This window comes from Balaenoptera ricei, chromosome 6 (assembly GCF_028023285.1).
Source record: "Balaenoptera ricei isolate mBalRic1 chromosome 6, mBalRic1.hap2, whole genome shotgun sequence".
In the NCBI taxonomy this organism is placed as follows: Eukaryota; Metazoa; Chordata; class Mammalia; order Artiodactyla; family Balaenopteridae; genus Balaenoptera; species Balaenoptera ricei.
In genome coordinates this window covers 89,658,062-89,675,561 of record NC_082644.1, presented here as the reverse complement: position 1 = coordinate 89,675,561, position 17,500 = coordinate 89,658,062, and the positions used below count along the sequence as shown (strand labels likewise).

The window sequence follows — 17,500 nt, the reverse complement described above, 5'->3', positions numbered from 1 at the left end:
TTTCTTGGCATTTTTACATTTTAACTCTCAGCAATATTTTCTTTGAAATTTTTCAGTCAAAAAAGTATTTTAATTCTTTAAAAATGAGATTTAAATGAAAATGAATTTTATTCTAGAGTTCTCCTTTTTCATTAAAAAATTGATTTTCATGGCTTTTGGCTCTGTTCCCATTTATAGGTGCTGAATTTTAAGAGCCTGTATGTGTTCATTATGATTTCTTTGTGACAAGTCCATCTTGACAGGGAAGGAGAAGAAGCCTTTGGAAGTGAAACAGGGGAAGGGAGTTTGGAGGAAGTGACCATGAGCTACTGGAGATGTGAGGTCAATGAAAGGCAAGGGGGAAAAATCCTGGAGAGAAGAGGGAGGGGGAGGGCGAGAGTTAGTGAGGCCCTACTGTGTGCCAGCCCATGTCCAAGTGGCAGGACTGCAGATCAGAGGCTGTAGCTGGTCATTTACCCTTGAACTATTGCAGGAGAATGTGAACCACGATGGAATTAGCTCCCTGTCTGCTGGTCAGGTGTGGCTGTACCCTCCAGAAGGGGGTGGGGAGTTCCTAGTGGGGGAGGTGGGGAAAGTAGGGGAACATGATAAAGCCTGTAGCTTTCTTCCAGGACAGAAGAACCCGCTTATCCGGGCTCTGAGAGCAATTCATCAAAAAGTCAAATCGCTCAAAGACAACATGTCATAAATAATTTCTCAGAATGATGGTTTGGCCCAGTGACCAGCTAACTAAAAGCCATCTGACAGACACCTTAAATGGGGACTAGAAAAGCTTCAACATTTCCCTGGCTCATGGAGGGGCAGGTCCGGAGCCCACAAGAAGAGGAAAGTAATAAACAAACATTAGGGGAACATCTCCAAGCTCAGCATTTAGGAAGGACTGAAATGTGAAATACAGTTGAAGTTGACTTTCACTTGAGCCGCAAGAACAAATCCTTGTGAAACTGCCATGTGAAGTGTCTGCAAGGAATCCCTTGGGAAACTCAAACTTAGAGAAATTCCCCAATGGTTTGTTGAATTGATCATCAGGCAAACTGATGTGCAGTGGATGAACTTTCAGCGAGTGGCTTGTAGTGTGCGGTCACGTGACTGGCTCATCCAGCCTCGCCTGCGGGACACCCACCTGCACTTCCCTAGGCCAGAGACAAAAGTCATACACAGGCAAGGACCTCTGGGGTCATCTCCTTTGTGGTTTTCAAACCTTTTTTTGTGACTATCCATGAAATCCTCTTTTCAAATTAAGTATTATGTGGCCCCTTGAAGCTGTATATAGAACAGGTAAAGGAGAACTGCAGGTGGAAATGAAGGTGAGGAACCCAGAGCCCATCTCACTGGACCCCAAACATCTTTGCTGGGTCATAGGGCCCTGCTGGACTGAGTGTAAAAACCTCCATGCTGGTCCAGCCACAGAAATTCAGCTTAGGTCAACTGGAGAGCCTATCTATTGGGGACACTAACCATGTCAGCTAAGAAGAGACAGTATTAGAAATGAGGATGAGGGACAACAGCATCTCATATGGGACAGGTACATCCATGTGATTTTTACTTTGTTATTCACTGCAAACGTGCTCTCTAGGGGAGCTGGGGAAGCACCCTTCTTCCGTCCTTCTGACTTGCTTCCCGTCTTTCTCCCCTTTTCTCTTTTTGTTTCTTACTTGGTGCCCAGTAGGTTGTTTCTCCTGCCTCAGGTCAAGAGTGCTGATCAGGAAGAGGCCTGGGCTTGCAGCACTACCCTGGGGGAGAATGGTCCTTTCTAGAATGCTGCTGACTTTTCCCTTCCCTTCGCCCATTGAGCTGATTTCTCTAGACTGTTGAGAAAGCTCTGAACTGGGGATCCCGAAATCCCTCCCCTAATCCTGAAAGGACAGTGGATAAGTCCCTTCACCTCTCTAGTCATCACTGTCTGCATCTGAAAATGAGGGTGCCAGGCCGGCTGGGTTAGCAATGCTCACACATTTGGCTCCTACGCACCAGTAAAGGCTAAAGAGACGGGGCTCCAGGGGGCATGGAACAGAAATGTACATAGGGTAGAAAACATTTTATTTTGCTGCGTTAGGGTATTAAAAACAAAATCCTGCTACTATCTGCAATTTTATAACAGAAAAACGTTTCAACACCGTACAAACCACGAAGGATCTTATCTTTAAATTAAGGATAGTTCTCTAAATGGAATACATTTAACGTTAAGGAAAATCTCACTGTATTATTCTAATTTTTCTCATTTTACTTCACCACATTAGTTTTCTATTGATGCTGTAATGAATGACCACAAATTTAGTGGCTTAAACCACAACCGTGCACTGTCTCACCATTCCTGGGCCAGAAGTCCAGACCTGCATGACTCTGCCGAGCCCTCTGCTCAGGGCTTTCGAAGGCCAAAATCAAGGAGTCAGCTGGGCTGGGTTCTCATCTGGTGGCCCAACTATTCAGGTTGTTGGCAGAATTCAGTTTTTTGCGATTGTAGTACTGAGGTCCCCCTTCAGCTTCAAACCAACAATGGCACATCAAATACATCTCATGCTTTGAATCTCTGATTTCCCCGCTGCTGTCAGCCAAAAAAACTCTCTGCTTTTCAGGGCTTGTGTGAATACATTGGGCCACCTGGATAACACTTTAAGGTCAGCTGATCGGTAACCTTAATTACATCTGCAAAGTCCCATTTGCCATGTAACATAACATATGCATAAGAGTAAGACCAAGGGGGTCATGGGAGCCAGAATTCTGCTTTCCACACGGTTTGGTGAAAACTGAGTCAGATAAACTTTTGCAGCTCAAATACCAGTGGTCAAATATACTCAGATTTTTGAGTTGACTTATTCAGAAGGTATATATTCGTGAGAAGCCAGGGCACCATTATTAATGAAGAGTCTTACAGAGACTAGGTACTGGAGAAATGTTTGCTGAGCAAACAGGTATTAATAAGTTCATTGTTGCTAATATTATTTTAATGCAACTTTGATTATAAATCTTGTGATACTGTATCATCATTGTCATTAGTACAGATTACAAAGCAAGCTAAAATCATTACAGGAATGTATTAAAATGGAAAATGATTCAGTAAATCATGTTAGAAACAATTAAAACATGAACTACTATGTTATATCCACTTGTGCTCCACCGAAGGTGGGAAGTGTTGCTTTCAATCAAGAAACAGGAACAATTAATAGAGGGCCGCAAGAAGCAATAAGAATTTCATCTTTCTTCCCCCCGACCTCCCTCCTTCCTTCTTTCTTCCTTCCTTTCCATCTTTCTCTCCTTCTGTCTTTCTTGGCAAGAAAATTAACCTGGCCAATTTTTAAATTAAATTAAAAATTTAAAATTGAATCATTTCCTGAATCTCTCCAGGGTACTATCCAAACTCTCTAGACTGGCGTTCAGGACGCTCCTTAGCCTTAGCCCAGGCCACTTTGCCCTCATCCTCAGTCTTACGTACCCCTGCCCCCAGAGCCCTCCCTGGTGCTTCCCCATGGTGCCTCTGCCCCAGCACTGAGCCCTGTCCATCACATGCTGGGGCCACCCGTGCCCCTATCTCACTGGGCAATGAGCTCTCTGAGGCCAGGAACTGGATCAGATTCATGTTTCTATCCCTCTTGACGCCCACCGTGGATCTCAGTCCAGAGTCTCTCAAGTAGACAAAGAGACAACAACAAATGCTAACCCACTCTGGTCCCACATTATGGTCACTTGAGGGGAAGGGGCAGGGAGACAAAATAAGACAAAAATAAGGAGAGACACATGGAAGTAGAAAGAGAGGGGAGAAACAGATGCAGGGAGGTCAGAGGGCCCCCTCAGGCATCCAGCAGATCCTTACTGAGGCGCCTGTATAAGCTCTGGGGAGACAGCAGTAGAAACAATGACCAAAAAGCCTTGTCCTCAGGGGGTTTACATTTTAATTAAAGGACAGTCAATATGCAGACAAACAAAAATAGACAAGATGATTTCGGATAATTTTAGGAGCTATATTAGGACATTAACTAGGGTGGCATCTTAGAGAGTGAGTGGGGGTGAGGGCCATTTTGGGTAGGGCAACAGTGATGAATTCCCCAAGGAGGTAACGGCTAAGCTGAGACTTGAATGATGAGGAGTGAGCCATGCTGAGAACCAAGTGAATATTATTCCCAGCAAAGAAAACAGCAAGTGCGAAGGCCCAGAGGCAGGAAGGAAATTGCTTTTCCTTTCAGGGATCAAAATGGAGGCTGGTAAGGCTGTACTTGGTGAGCAAGGAAGAGAGTGGAGGGAAATCAGGTCAGAGTGGGAGGCAGGGCTGGATCTTTTGGCTTCCTGCATCCGTTATGATAAAGATGGTGAAGAATATCATACCAAACTTGTAAATAATATAAAAGTTATTATATAACCAGTTAGCCTAACACTTAGAGCATTTTCTAACAGCCCTTCCTTAGGGTCATCTGACTGGGGGAATTTAAGGCATCTTAACAATTCTCTAAAATTGATAAGATGTGCTGGTTTTCAATGATTTCTTTTTCTTTCCCCAACGGTGATAGTTTTATTGCCCTATAGGACACTAACCAGTTTTGTATCTAACTTAACAATCTTATTTCTTATTTTGCATTCACTGTAAAAATCCGTTTCCCAAATTTTCTTTTGAATCTACTTGGTCATCCTGCAGATGCCCTTTATTAGTTAAATAAAAGGTTGACATGTACCCACTATTGATTTTCATGAGAATTATGTTTTTAACCTTTTGAGAATTATATTCTGATAGGAGTTTGGGTTTTAAGTGCACAGAAAGCAGCAGAGTAAAAAGGGGACTAATTTATGTTTTACAAAGGGGCCTCAGACTGCTAGGTGATGAACGGGCTTAACTGGGTCTCAGGAGGAGCAAGACGCCCAGTTCGCAGCCAATGGCTCTGTCCAGGGGAGAGCCGGCCACACGGCTTGATGAGAGTGATGGAAGTGGAGAAGAGGGAGGTGAGCCGTAACTGACTCCCGACATCTGCGGACATTTGTCCTTGTTCATTTCCACAGCGGGTCACCAGGATCTGTTTTCCTCTCTCATGTGCGAGCTCCTTGGCAGGGCTGTGTCCAGTTTCTCTGTTTCCTCAGCATCCAGCCCTGGGCTGAACACAGAGTGGTGCTTGGCAAGTGTCTGCTGAACAGATTCTTCCCTTTAGATTCACCTCATTCTCCTTCTCCTCCTCCTCCTTTTTTATTGTGATAAAATGTGTATAACATAAAATGTGCCACTTTATTTTTAGGTGTACAGTTCAGTGACATTAAGTACTTTCACACTGTTGTGCAACCATCACCTCCATCCATTTCCGGAATGTTACCATCGCTGAAACTGTACCCATTAAACACTAACTCCCCATTTCCCCCTCCTCCAGCCCCTGGTAACCACTATCCTACTTTCTGTCTTTATGAATTTGACTATTCTAGGTACCTCATCTAAGTGGAATCATACAACATTTGTCCTTTTGTGTCTGGCTTATTTCACTTAGCATAATGTCTTCAGGTTTCATCCGTGTTATAGCATGTGTCAGAATTCCCTTCCTTTTTAAGGTAGAAAAATACTCCATTGTATGTATAAACCACAGTTTGTTCAACCATTCATCTCTTGATGGATATTTGGGTTGTTTACACTTTTTGGCTACTGTGAATAATGCTGCTATGAACATGGGTGTACAAATATCTCTTTGAGTCCCTGCTTTCAGTTCTTGGGGGTATATACCCAGAAGCGGAATGCTGGATCATATAATAATTCTGTTTAATTCTGTTTTGAGGAACTGTAGTACTGTTTTCTATTGCAGCTGCACCGCTTTATACCCCTAGCAGCAATGCACAAAGATTCCACTTTCTCCACACCCTTGCCAGTACTTGTTGTTTTCTGCTTTTTTGATAATAGCCATCCTAATGGGTGTGGATTTATCTTCTTTTAAAATATAGATGACCATGATGGGAGAGGCCCAGGGTGAGGAATTTGGGGGCCCATTCCTCAGTGTGCTCTGAAGGGAGATAGCTGGGGAGCCTAAAGTCCTAGATTTGGAGGGCAGTCAGAGGGAGGAGAGCTGGGAAGAGCGGTACCAAGACCACACCTCACTGAGCTCACAGCATGGGCTCAGGACTGGCTTAAAGAGAGGCCTCACGGTGAGAGAACTGAAACCCAGGTTTCCCATGAGGAAGCTTTGTGTGTGTGAATCCACTGTTGGGCTCTTGTCCCTGGGGAAAGCTGTTTCTAATTTGGGCTTCTCTTTCTTTGTGTTGCTCCCAGTGTGATAATGCAAAAGGGTTGAAAGCCTTCTACGACGCAATAAAATACGGGCCGAACCACTTGATGGTGTTTGGAGGAGTCTGTCCATCTGTCACGTCCATCATCGCGGAGTCCCTCCAAGGCTGGAATCTGGTACAGGTAAGGTCCGGGCCGCCTTCACGTGGGGAACTGTCTTTGACCACCAGTCTTTCTCAGAAATGGTTCCTTGCCCAATGTGGTTCCTAAATTGCTCAGTTCAGACCTCCCATACTCTTTCCTGAATAATTACACAGCCTCCCACTGCCCCTACCTCCTGGCCTGATCCTCTGGCCTGTCCTGGCTGACACAGTGGGGTTCTAAAGGGTAGCCCTGACACCATCACTGTGTGTTTGAAATATTTCAGTGACTCCCTAGCCCGACTTTCAGGGCTGTCAACATCCAGCCAGTCTTCCTGTCCAGTCTCATTTCCTATCCCTGCCACTCACTCCATGCCTCAGCCCCTCTAAACAACCGACCTTTCCCCCAGTACACCCTAGACCTTCAGGCCTCAGAGACCTGCTCTCACTATTTCTTTAACTAGATGATCCAAACCTCCCACCCTCACTGAAATTATTTTGTCCACTAAGACTGCCTTTCTCCTTGGGTAAGCCTTTTCTGGGGCTCTTAGCTGTTATTCACTCTTTACACTGGCAAATGTTATATGCTGTCGAATGTTCCACCGGTGAATGTATGGTCTGATATAGGTGAAACTCACCAGTGCTGGCTGTTATTTAGAATGTGAGAGAGAAGTGTAGAAAGATGAGACCCCACGATGAGTTGTGGCCCAGGAACATGTTTAACTTCTTTGCTTCATCCATCCATCCCTTGTCCATTCATCCATCCGTCATCCATTCATCATCTATCATCCATTCATCCATCCAATAAATATAATGCAACTTACTGTGTGCCCGGAATTTGGGTAGACACTGGGGATATAGTGCTGAACAGGACAGACATGGTCCCTACCTGTTCAGAGCTTACATTCTAGGAGGGAGGCAGGCAATAAGCAAATAAACAATTAAGTAATAATACTAAGAGCAATACTTGTATAGTATGTATGTCGGGCTTACAACATACCAGATACTGTTCTGAGCACGTATTTTCATTAACTCATGTACTCCTTACAACTGTTGATATTATCGTCATCCCATTTTATAGATAAGGAGACCAAGGCACACAGAGGCTAAGTAACTTGCCCAAGGACCCTCAGCTCATAGGTAATAGAGCCAGGATTTAAACTCAGGCAGTTTGGCCCTTGAGATAAGATTGCGTAAGGAAATGGCTAGGGTAGAGGTAAACAGGGTGATGGGATAAATAGTGGCTGCCTCGAGGCAGTCAGGAAAGGCCTCTTAGAGGAGGTGACAATTGAACTCAGACCTGAAGGGTGAGAAGGAGTTGGTTGGATGAAGAATATTCCATGTCAGGATGGAATAGCAAATGCAGACAGCCTGTGATGGGAACAAACTTGGCTTGTTCAGGGAACGGAAAAGAGGGCAGTGGGGCTGGAGCATGGTGAGTGGGGAGTCAGGGTGGTGAGAATGAGAATGAAGGGGTGGGCAGGAGCCAGACCACAGGGGGATCTGGTTTCATTCTGCTCACATTGACTGACGTACTTTCTGAGTCCAGCCCTGCGTATGTGGGGCGCTGGGGGTAGAGCCCCAAGCTCGTGCCCCAGAGGGGAGGTGGGAGGCAGCCATAGCAGAGCTGTGATAAGGGAAGAGTGGGGTCCCAGGGGAGAGCCACCCACCCACTCAGCCCTGGGTTGAGGAAGGCTTCTCAGGGGAGGTGATGGGGAGCTGGCTGCGAAGGAGGAGAGGGTGTTGGACAGCTGGAGATGTGGAGGAGAGCGCTGCTGGCAGAGGAAACTGGGCATGCAAAAGCGGGAGGTGGGAAGGAGTGTGGGCTTGGAGAGCAGTGAGTCATTCTCTGTGGCCGGAGCAGGCCATGCTGAGGGTGGGCGGATGCAACAGTGGATGAGGCCAGAAAAGCAGCTCAGCGTGCTTTGGTGCAAACCTAACCACGTAGCTGGGAACCAGCACGGCTCAGTGTGCCGGGGGAGCCTGGCTTCCAACCCTGCGGTGCCCACAAACAGCCGTGAGACCTTGGTGGAGTCATGCACCTTCTCTGCCCTTGAGCATTCTCTCCTGAGTACTGAGGAGCACGCCAGACTCCTGCTGGTCAGGGCCAGGCGCTGCCTCTCTGAGCCTCAGCCTCCCATCTGTAAAAGCAAGGTAATAAGAGGACTGACCTCGTAGGGCTGCTGTGTGGGCTAAATTATTAAACAGGGATTAGAACTGTGCCCTGGCATGTCCTAAGCACTAAGTGTTTCTTGTTTTATTGTCGTTGACACCCCTGCCCCATCTCCTGCTATTCCCCGAGTTGAATACCCCAACTACTTAGCATTCCTTGTCTTTCCTGAAACACTGTTCCTACCACTTGAAACATCCCCTTCTCCCCATGACCTGTATGCCAAGTCCTACCCGTTCTCAGAGACCCAGCTTAAATGCTGCCTCTTCCAGGAAGCCTTTTCTTATTGCACTATCTAAAGTAGCCCTCTAGAAATTCTTTCTCTCACTTCCCCCTGTTTACTTCTAGCAGAGCATGTACACAGCCCACCCCCCCAAGCCTGTCTGCCTTTCCCCCTCTTAGGGCTTTGCAGATGTGGGGATATATTTAGTTGAGCTATGGATTCCTTGAGAACAGAAACAAGTCCTGAGTTACTCCTGTTTTTCCTGGTGCCTAACACTTCACAGACCTTATTAGATGTTGAATGGTCAGAGGGAGGGAGGGAGGGAGGGAAGGGTCTGCAGATGGATATTTTGCCCAGACGTGAGAGACCAAGTTCCCTGTAAAATCCCCACCCAGAGGAATCCAGGGAGCTTCCTGACCTTCTCTGAGCCTCACTTAGAACTGTCTGCCCCTCAGAATTCTCTAGGAGCTGCAGGAGCAAGCACAGTGTTGCAAACTCCTGGCTTGGCAGCTAGAGCTCCCCAGCCTCAGCATGCAAAAGAGGGCCTCCAGCCTAGAGGAGCTGACAAGACAGAAACTTGGGTTGTGAGATGTGGGGTGTATTATTTATTGCTGTGTAACAAATCACCTCAAAATCTAGTGGCTTAAAACAACAATAATCATTTATTATTCCATTACTTCTGTGGGTCAGGAATTCAGACCCACAGAATGGCTTGCAACTGCTCCAAGATGTTTGAGGTCCAGCTGGCAGATGTGGAGGCTGGGGGCCAGCATCATCTGAAGGCTTGCTTGGGGCTGGAGGGTCTGCTCCCAGCATGGTCCTCTCACATGGCTGGCAAATTGGGGCTTCCCCGTGGGGGCCTCTCCATAATGCTGCTAGAGGGTCCTCATGGCATGGCAGCTGGCTTCCCCCAAAACGAGTCATCTAGGAGACCAAGTAGAGACTGCAGAGGTTTTTAGGATCTAGCTTCAGAATTTGCATATCATTATTTCTGCCATATTCTATTGATCACAAATTTAGCTCTTATTTATGAGGGAGAGGACTATACAAGCTATAGCAGGAGGCGAAGATCACTAGGGACCATCTTGGAGGCTGGCTTCCACAGGAAGGAGGAATTCTGGGAGGAAAGCAGGAGCTCAGGTTGCCCAGCAAGGGAGGCTAGATGCTGAGTCCCTTCTCTGTTTTGCTGAACTCCTGCTCATCCTTCAAAACCCTGGATAGGTACTGCTTCCTCTGTGATGCCTTTCCTGATCTCTTTCCTTCTGTGCCTCCCATCCCTAAGTGAATTAATTGTTCCCTCCTAAACAATGCCTTCTCAGTGGGGGGTCATCTCCCTCAAGGCGGTGAAAATTCATTCTTGTGGGAAGAGGGCAAAAAGTCTCACTCTTTTTATGTATAATGCACAGGTACACATATGGTGCATAAACAGATATATAGTATATCTGTGGTATTACAATTTCATGAGTGGGGTGGGATTAGGAAAAAATGCTTAAAGGTTTCTTAGGAGAGTGATAGTGAAAAGAAGATTGAGGAACGTGCGTGGTTCTACATCACTTCTATATTGCATACGGTGTTCCGTTATTAAATGAATTACATTCTGTGGAGAATAGTTTATTCTATATCTGGGTGTTCCCTACTAGACTGTAAGCTTCTTGGGGGCAGAGACTCTCGTTTTCTTCGCCTCCTAGTTGCCAGCGCCTCGCACAGGACCTAGTACCCCAGTAGGTCCTCACTGAGTGCTAAACTGAACTAAGTGCAGGGGATAGACTGGGAGCCTGAAACCCTCCATGGCAGAATTTCTCACAATGTGGACTTGACCATGGGGAGGCCGAGGACTTGGGAGAAAAATGCAGATCCTCAGCCTCCACCGCAGCAGAATCCCTGTGTGTTGTCGACAGGCTCTTAGGGGTGATTCTCGTGCTCAGTCCACCACTGCCCTAGGCATCTGCTACCAGACACCTGGGCAGATCCAGGGCTCCGGCTGTGCACAGATGAGGGACACTGAGGGGCTAAGAACTGGACAGTGCCCAGCAGTTTGGAGAGTTCTGGGGACCTGAATCACAGGGTGAGCCAAGGAGAACAGACTTCTCCCAGCCTGAGAAGTCAAGCAGGGGGATGTAGGAACAAAGATGTGGGTCCTGATGGAGAGTAGCCCTGGAAGATTTCTCCCTCCCCCCACTCTTGGGGCAACACAGCCCCATTTGCCAACACAGGACCAGATTCTGGGGACCTCCCACCCGCTCCCCACCTCCCGGAGGCTGAGCTTGTTTGAAGAGATGGTAGAGGACTGGGGTGAGTGGGTCTGCTGTCGCCCAAGGGGTTTGATCAATCCCTTAACTTATTCAAAACTGGGCTCCGAAACAGAGTTTCACAAATGGGAAAATGCATGTAATTTGTGTAATTGAAAAGGAGCACTGACTGCCTTTTGGGGGAACAATGCTTTCTGGACAGAGACAGCCTGGAATGCGTAATCAGTTGTTTCTGTTTCCTGGTACTACAAAAATAGGGATTTGCGCCACAAAGGGGTGAAAATTTACCCGGGTGCTAAAATCAGTTAAATTTAACTTTTGCTTTTTGCTGGGCTTCTTGATTCATGGTTGCTGTGTCGAGAGGCTAATATTGTTTACGTCGTGATGTGAGTCACTGGGAGCGTCAGCTCCTCCAACTAGACGCGAGGGCCTTCATGGAGTCCAGGGCATGCAGTGCAGGCTCTGTCCCTGTCCTCCTGGTCAGACCCCGCCCAGGCTCGGGGCTCCGGTCTGGGCCTCACACTGGGAGAGACCCACCAGGGCACAGCCTGGGAGGCATCTGGGGAGGGCCAGGTTCTGGCTGTTGGGGAGCTGAGCACGTTCAGACTGGAGACCATGCAGGGCGCTGGGGAGGAGGGAGAAATCTTAGCCTCCAGACCTGCATGGCTCTTTGAGAGATTTTGCTGGGTCTCTGAGCTGTAGGTGGGGAGATGCAGGAGCAAGGCTGAAGTTAGAGGGGAGCAGGGTCCTCCACTCCCTGCAAGCAAGCCTTTGCTGCTGGAGGCATCTGGCGTGGAGCAGGCTGCCTGGCTGTGAAGGAGTGCGGTCCTGTTGCCGGAGGTTCCCCGAACATTCTAGTCTCATCCAGTCCCACCGTTGCAGAGATTTAATCCATAGAGTAGGCATACACCAGGTTGCTGGCTGTCACACTATGTGGTGAGAGTCATTTGTGGGGGCCAAGGATGTGCTTGTGTTAATGCAGATTCCCGAGCTCCATTCTGAGCAGGTCCAGGTTAAGGGATTCATCAAATCCTTAAAGGACTGTGGACCCCACTTCTCACCCCCGCTGCCATTTCAGTACCAGCAGTTCAGGTGACGTGGATGCAGTTGGTTCCTGGGAACTGGCTTAGGCCAGGTGATCTCTAAGTCCCGCTCATCTCCCAAACATCAGGACTCTGACAAGTGCTCCTGGTCCACAGAATTTCAACTTACACAGCCACTGTTGGAAAGAGGACATGGAGGAGACAGCAGGGGATGCTGCTGGGGCAAACATCCCAGGACAAAGCCCACAGCCTGTGGTGTGGCAAAAGGTGCTCCTTCATCTTGCTCCTCTTTGCCACCCACCTGCTCCTTCATGCCACCAGCCACTTACAGGCTGTTCCCTCTGCCCGTGGTCTCTCCACCTGGCAGGGTGCAGTTTGGCTGCCCCTTCCTCTGTGAAGCTTCCCTTTCCTTCCCCTGTGCTCCTTTACCTGCAGAGCCCTCGCATGGTGTTTGTTGCCCTGTGCCTGCGCCCGCCCGGCCTCGAGCTGCCCGAGGGCAGGGCCTGGTGCAGTCCTGACTTAGCTGCTGGGTGGTACCTGGGCATGTTTGCCGACAGAGGGCTGGATGCCTGCCTTCTAGGCCTCAGGCTCATCCCTAACGATGAGGGCAGATCATCAGAGCCTGCCAGACCTAGAGGAACCCAAGGGCTTTCCAACTGCAGCCCCTGGTAAAAGGACATAAAGGGCACCTGAAATGATCTCTGGCTTGGCCTCAGCCCACATCTCCCATCTCTGGCCCTGATGCTTTTGAACTGATATACTTCCTTTGGAAATGTTTTCAGACTCCCTCAGAATCCTTTCCTCGGAGATCTGAAGGTGGCTTGCTTCTGAGCCTGCCTTGCACATTTTTGGAGAGGTTCTACAAACCTCCCACCAACGTAGTCTGTCCTTCTGAAAGCACGGAGCCTGAGGAGCGGGAGGATTTGGCGCTGGGTGGGGAAGATGGAGGCAGGGTAGCTTGAACAAGAATGGAGGCAAAGCCAGCAAAGATACAAGAGATGTGGCCAGCGGGAGTTCACACCCTAAGACCAGGACAAAACTCCTTCCTTCTTGGGAGTGAGAAGATAGTTGCCTCAGCTTGCAGAGAGAAATAGTCTTGCTGATGAAAGTAAAGTCAGATTCCTGAAGGGATAAAGGGCTGCTCGCAGGAAGTTGCAAACACTATTTCATCAAGAACCGTATCCCGCAGAGCCTGTCCTTTAAAAAGGCAGCTGCAGCAGATTATTAAATTGTAGACGCATTTTTCCTGGCACCATCCCAAGCCTCCCGTCGGCAGCCCACCCTGCCTCCTGGCCTGCCTCGGCACTCCCTCGAGGACCTTCCTGGGCAGGAACATTTCAGTTTGTGTGATGGGGTTGTCTCCTTGGCCAAGCTCATGTGAGGGAGTGGAAGTGAGGAGGGCATGTGGACAGGAGAACTTTGACTCTGTGTAACTGTTGGCACATTTAGGACTTGATTTCTGAAAAAACTAAGTCATGCTTGGTTTTGACATTTAAAAACCCAAATCTGTGAAAACCCTCAAATCAAGCCCTTTGCTATTTACTGAGTTCCAGCATAGCTCTAAACTATCGGTTGGTGCCATTTCCTTTATAGGAACATAAATTTTGTCATCTGACTTGATTTTCTCATGTGATTATCTTATTAAAGCTGTAGGCTGCCTGAGAAATCAAAAGATTGTTTCTTACTTAGCTGTGGTTTGTGGAATTTGAGGTAGATTCATAGAAAGACATAAGGTCTTAGCAATCATTGGGTCCAGTCTCCCTGTTGCATAGACTGGGAAGCAGAGGCCCAAAGTGGGTAGGATCTTACCCAAGTTCTCACAGTAACAGCAAAGCTGGGTCCCATGGCTCACTCTCCAGTGCTTTGTAATTACACCATGGTCTTATTTTATCTTTCTCAGCCTCACTTTTCTCCTATGTAAAATGGGAATAGCAAATTAGCCTAATATGTTTTGTGCAATTGTGAGAATCAGTGAAGGCTTTTCCTCTTTTAGGTGAAAGCACCTTTATAGACTACAGAACAGTAGCTGCTGGTACAATGTTATGATGTAATAATGTTACAATGACAAGGACTCCTCCCCAGGAGGAGCAGACCTCCGATTATAGCCCCTGTTTTGCATCAACAGCAAAGGTTATTTACTCTGGCACTGCAGACCCTGAAACTTAAGGCATCAGGGGCAAGATAGGGGTTCTTCAGCAAGACACTCAAGGTGCACATAACATCTGCTTCTCAGCCCCCAAGAGCCAAAATCCAGCAGGCCAGAACTCCACCACTGCCCAGTCCATGTGGCTGCCACACCCTTGCCGTGGAGTGACGGAGACGGTGGACCTGATCGAAAACCACTCAGGAGCCATGGTGTGATTAGCCACAGTTGGAAACTTCGCTGCCGCTGCTGCTGCTATGCTGCTCTCTAAGAAAGAGAATGGAGGCCAATAATCCAGGGCTGGTTGGAGCCATTTCTTGGCGCTGGTCTCTAGAGGGGCCATTTAGCACATTAATAATCTATGAGGTGCTTCCACCTTCTGGATTCATTAAAAAAAAAAAAAAGGTGGGGGAGGAAAAAGAGAAGAAATATTAAAGGCATGCATTATGGGCCAAGTAGAGGGGGAGGGAGAGACCCTGAGGACTGGAGACTATGGTTAGGCCTTCCTGGCTGTGACATTGGATGCCAGTAAAGTAAGGTTCTGGGAGCAGGTGGAGTGTCATACATGAGGGGAGGGAAGGTTGCTAGCTATTGGTTTGCATACAAATGGGTGGGAGGAAGCATGAGCCCTCAACAGGGCTCCAGCAGAACCCACTGATCTTCTGTGGGGAAAGGGAAGTGTTCTGTTCTCATTCATTCATGCTCATATTTATTTATTCATTCCTTTATTCAACAAGTACAGTGCCTGCTGTGTACTCTCCCAGACCAGTGCAAATTCCACTGCCCAGCGCTGCCACCCCAGGACAGGTGGATATGGCAGAAGAGCAGTTGGGCATAGTAGCCAGAACTGAGGCCTAAAATCTAGAAGCTCTGGGTAATTGTCCCTCCTATGTCTGTCACTGACAGCAGCCTTGGGCAAATCGGCAAGCCTCCTGGAGCCTCACTGAACTCATCTCTGAAATGGGCTAACTAAATCTGCCCTTCTTCTGGGGCCATTGAGAGCATCAGACAGGACAGGGAAGGTGGAGCAGGTGGTGGCCCTTTTCAGACTGCTGCCCCTTACAGATTAAGGATCATATTACCATTACTGATGCTTTTGGCATCTGAGATGCCAGCCAGGCCCTGGGCAGGGAACTCCTTGAAAAATTGTCTCCATTTGTCTCTAGATTCAAAGTTTTGTGGATGAAATGAACCATCACAGACCGTGAAGGTGATTCAGAACAGTAAAATTAAAACAAAGAACCTGCAGGAGAGGCCAAATAAGCCCAAGGCATCTGTGAGAGGTGCGCATGCTCTTTTCTGGTTGAGTTTGCACAGAAGCAGAGGCAAAAAAGGGCACAGTGCTACCAAGTGCATGGCGGTTCCCAGTCTATTCCTGCCAAGGATCCAACCCATATCTTTCCTGTCCATCTGGTAAAAGATTCAATTCAAGGTTCTGTCCTCCATTTTTAATTCAAGACCATGGTATCTAAAGTAATATCAGTTCCCAGTGTGCAACTCCAATGGCCCCATCGTTGATGCGTCTTTCACCGCCTGGAAGTATGCTGGGTGTAAATAATTCATTCTAAATAAATAAATTACTCGCACTGCTTACGGTACGGCTGATGCTGCTAGGAAGCAGCACAACCACAGATTATGTTGAGTCGAGTCTGGAATTACAAGTTGAATCTGGAAAGAACTGGCAAGGGAATCAGAAAAGTAAGTCTCTCTAGGAGGACAAGTGTATATAATGGGTATAATACCAACCTAATGGGGTAGTAATAATAAATGTGGAGCAGGAAATGTGGACAGGAGAGGCTCGTGCAAATGGGGACGAGCTGGTCACCCTCACCAGGCCCTGTCCTCTTTCTAGCAGCCTGGTCTCTGAGTGCTTTTTTAGTGCTCCAGGTGGTTCTGATTCACAGCAGTGGGTGAGAACCCCTGCCTTAGAGTGGCGGGCCACCCTCAGGTGGACACTGGATGGCCCCTGGTGGGGATGCTCAGCAGGGATTCAGGCACCAGATGAGGGGGTTGGGCTAGGCAATGTTTCTCAAGTGTGTCTGATGGTAGGACTCATCAGGTGAGGCAGAGTGGGGGCAGGGTACTGGTTTACTGGTTAAAAATCAGATTTCCAGCTTCCCTGATCAGCATCTCCAGGGAAGAAGCCTGGGAAGCTGATTTTAAACAAATGCCTTGGCTAGTTCTTATCATCAAGGAAATACTGGTCTAGAGATCCTCTGAAGCAGTGTGGTCCACGGACCAGCAGCAGCCCCTGGGAGCATGTTAGAAATGAGGACTCCCAGGCCCCACCCCAGACCTACTCACCCTGACTCTGAATTTTAACAAGATCCTAGGTGTTTCTTGCCAATCGAAGGTACCTGTCACGCAGGATTACCTGGAGTTTCTGAAGGACAGCCAGGTGTGTCAGCTGAGTGGGAAAGGGTTTTGAGGCTAAGTGTTCAGACTCCAGTTGGCTTAGGAGAGACATCTACTGATTCAGCCCCAAGATCCACTTTTGGAATGTCAGAGTGAAAATGCAGGTGCAGTCAGTGTTCTCAACACCTCTGGACGTCCCTGCAGTCAGCATCGTGGACCGCAGGGGCTCTTGTCAAACTGTGGTGCTCGAGCCTCAGTGTGACAGGCTGACCTGGGGGTCTCTTTCAGCCAGACAGGCCCCCGATCCCATAGTGGCCGGGAGTGCAGAGGGAACTTGTGGCTCCAAATAAGGAACAAAGGAAAGGGCCCTGGGTCAACATGAGAATACCTGGCTTCCCATCCTGGCGCTGCCGTCTGCAGCTGGGTAGCCTTGCACAGACCACTTCCCCTCACTGGAGCCTGAGCATCGTCATCCGTAACTGTCTGCTCTCCTCCCAGGCCTGTGGTAACACCGGCGTGAGGCAGGGCCCGGGGTGCTTGCTGGCTGCTGGGCAGGTGCTCTGGGACAAAAGTACAGGGTCTGTGTCATGGTATGACATTGACTGCCCCATCCTTGTCCTGTTTGATAAAGTGGTCTTGTGCCTATTTGTACAGATGAGGAAACGGAGGCCCAGAGGGGCTAACATGCTTGGTCAGCTTGTAATACTGATGATACCACTGTTTTTCTTGGGCTTGTGGTCAGATGGGCTGGGGTTCCCATCCAGGCTCTGGCACTTGTTAGCTGATGGCCTTGGGCAGATTACACTCCCACTCTCAGCCTTTCATTTGTGATGTGGCAGTGGCATCGTACTGACCCTAGCTGGTTGTGAGATGACCTGAGATGATGCCCACAGTTCCCCGCCCCATGCTCACACTCCTTCAAGGACCAGGGCACCCATGTGGCCTCCTGATCTACCTGCTGGGATCTGGGGCCAGCTCCCTGAGGCTAGCTGT

The 17,500-nt window shown here is 48.3% G+C and overlaps 1 protein-coding gene across 2 annotated transcripts in view; it reads left to right on the top strand.

Moving 5' to 3' along the window:
• Positions 1-17,500, top strand: part of GABBR2 (gamma-aminobutyric acid type B receptor subunit 2) — a 347,953-nt gene that overhangs the window by 104,634 nt on the left and 225,819 nt on the right. For both annotated transcript variants that reach the window (XM_059925145.1, XM_059925146.1), the window contains exon 2: positions 6,230-6,367. In XM_059925145.1, the coding sequence (XP_059781128.1) occupies positions 6,230-6,367 (138 nt within the window). The remainder of the gene's footprint in view (positions 1-6,229; positions 6,368-17,500) is intronic.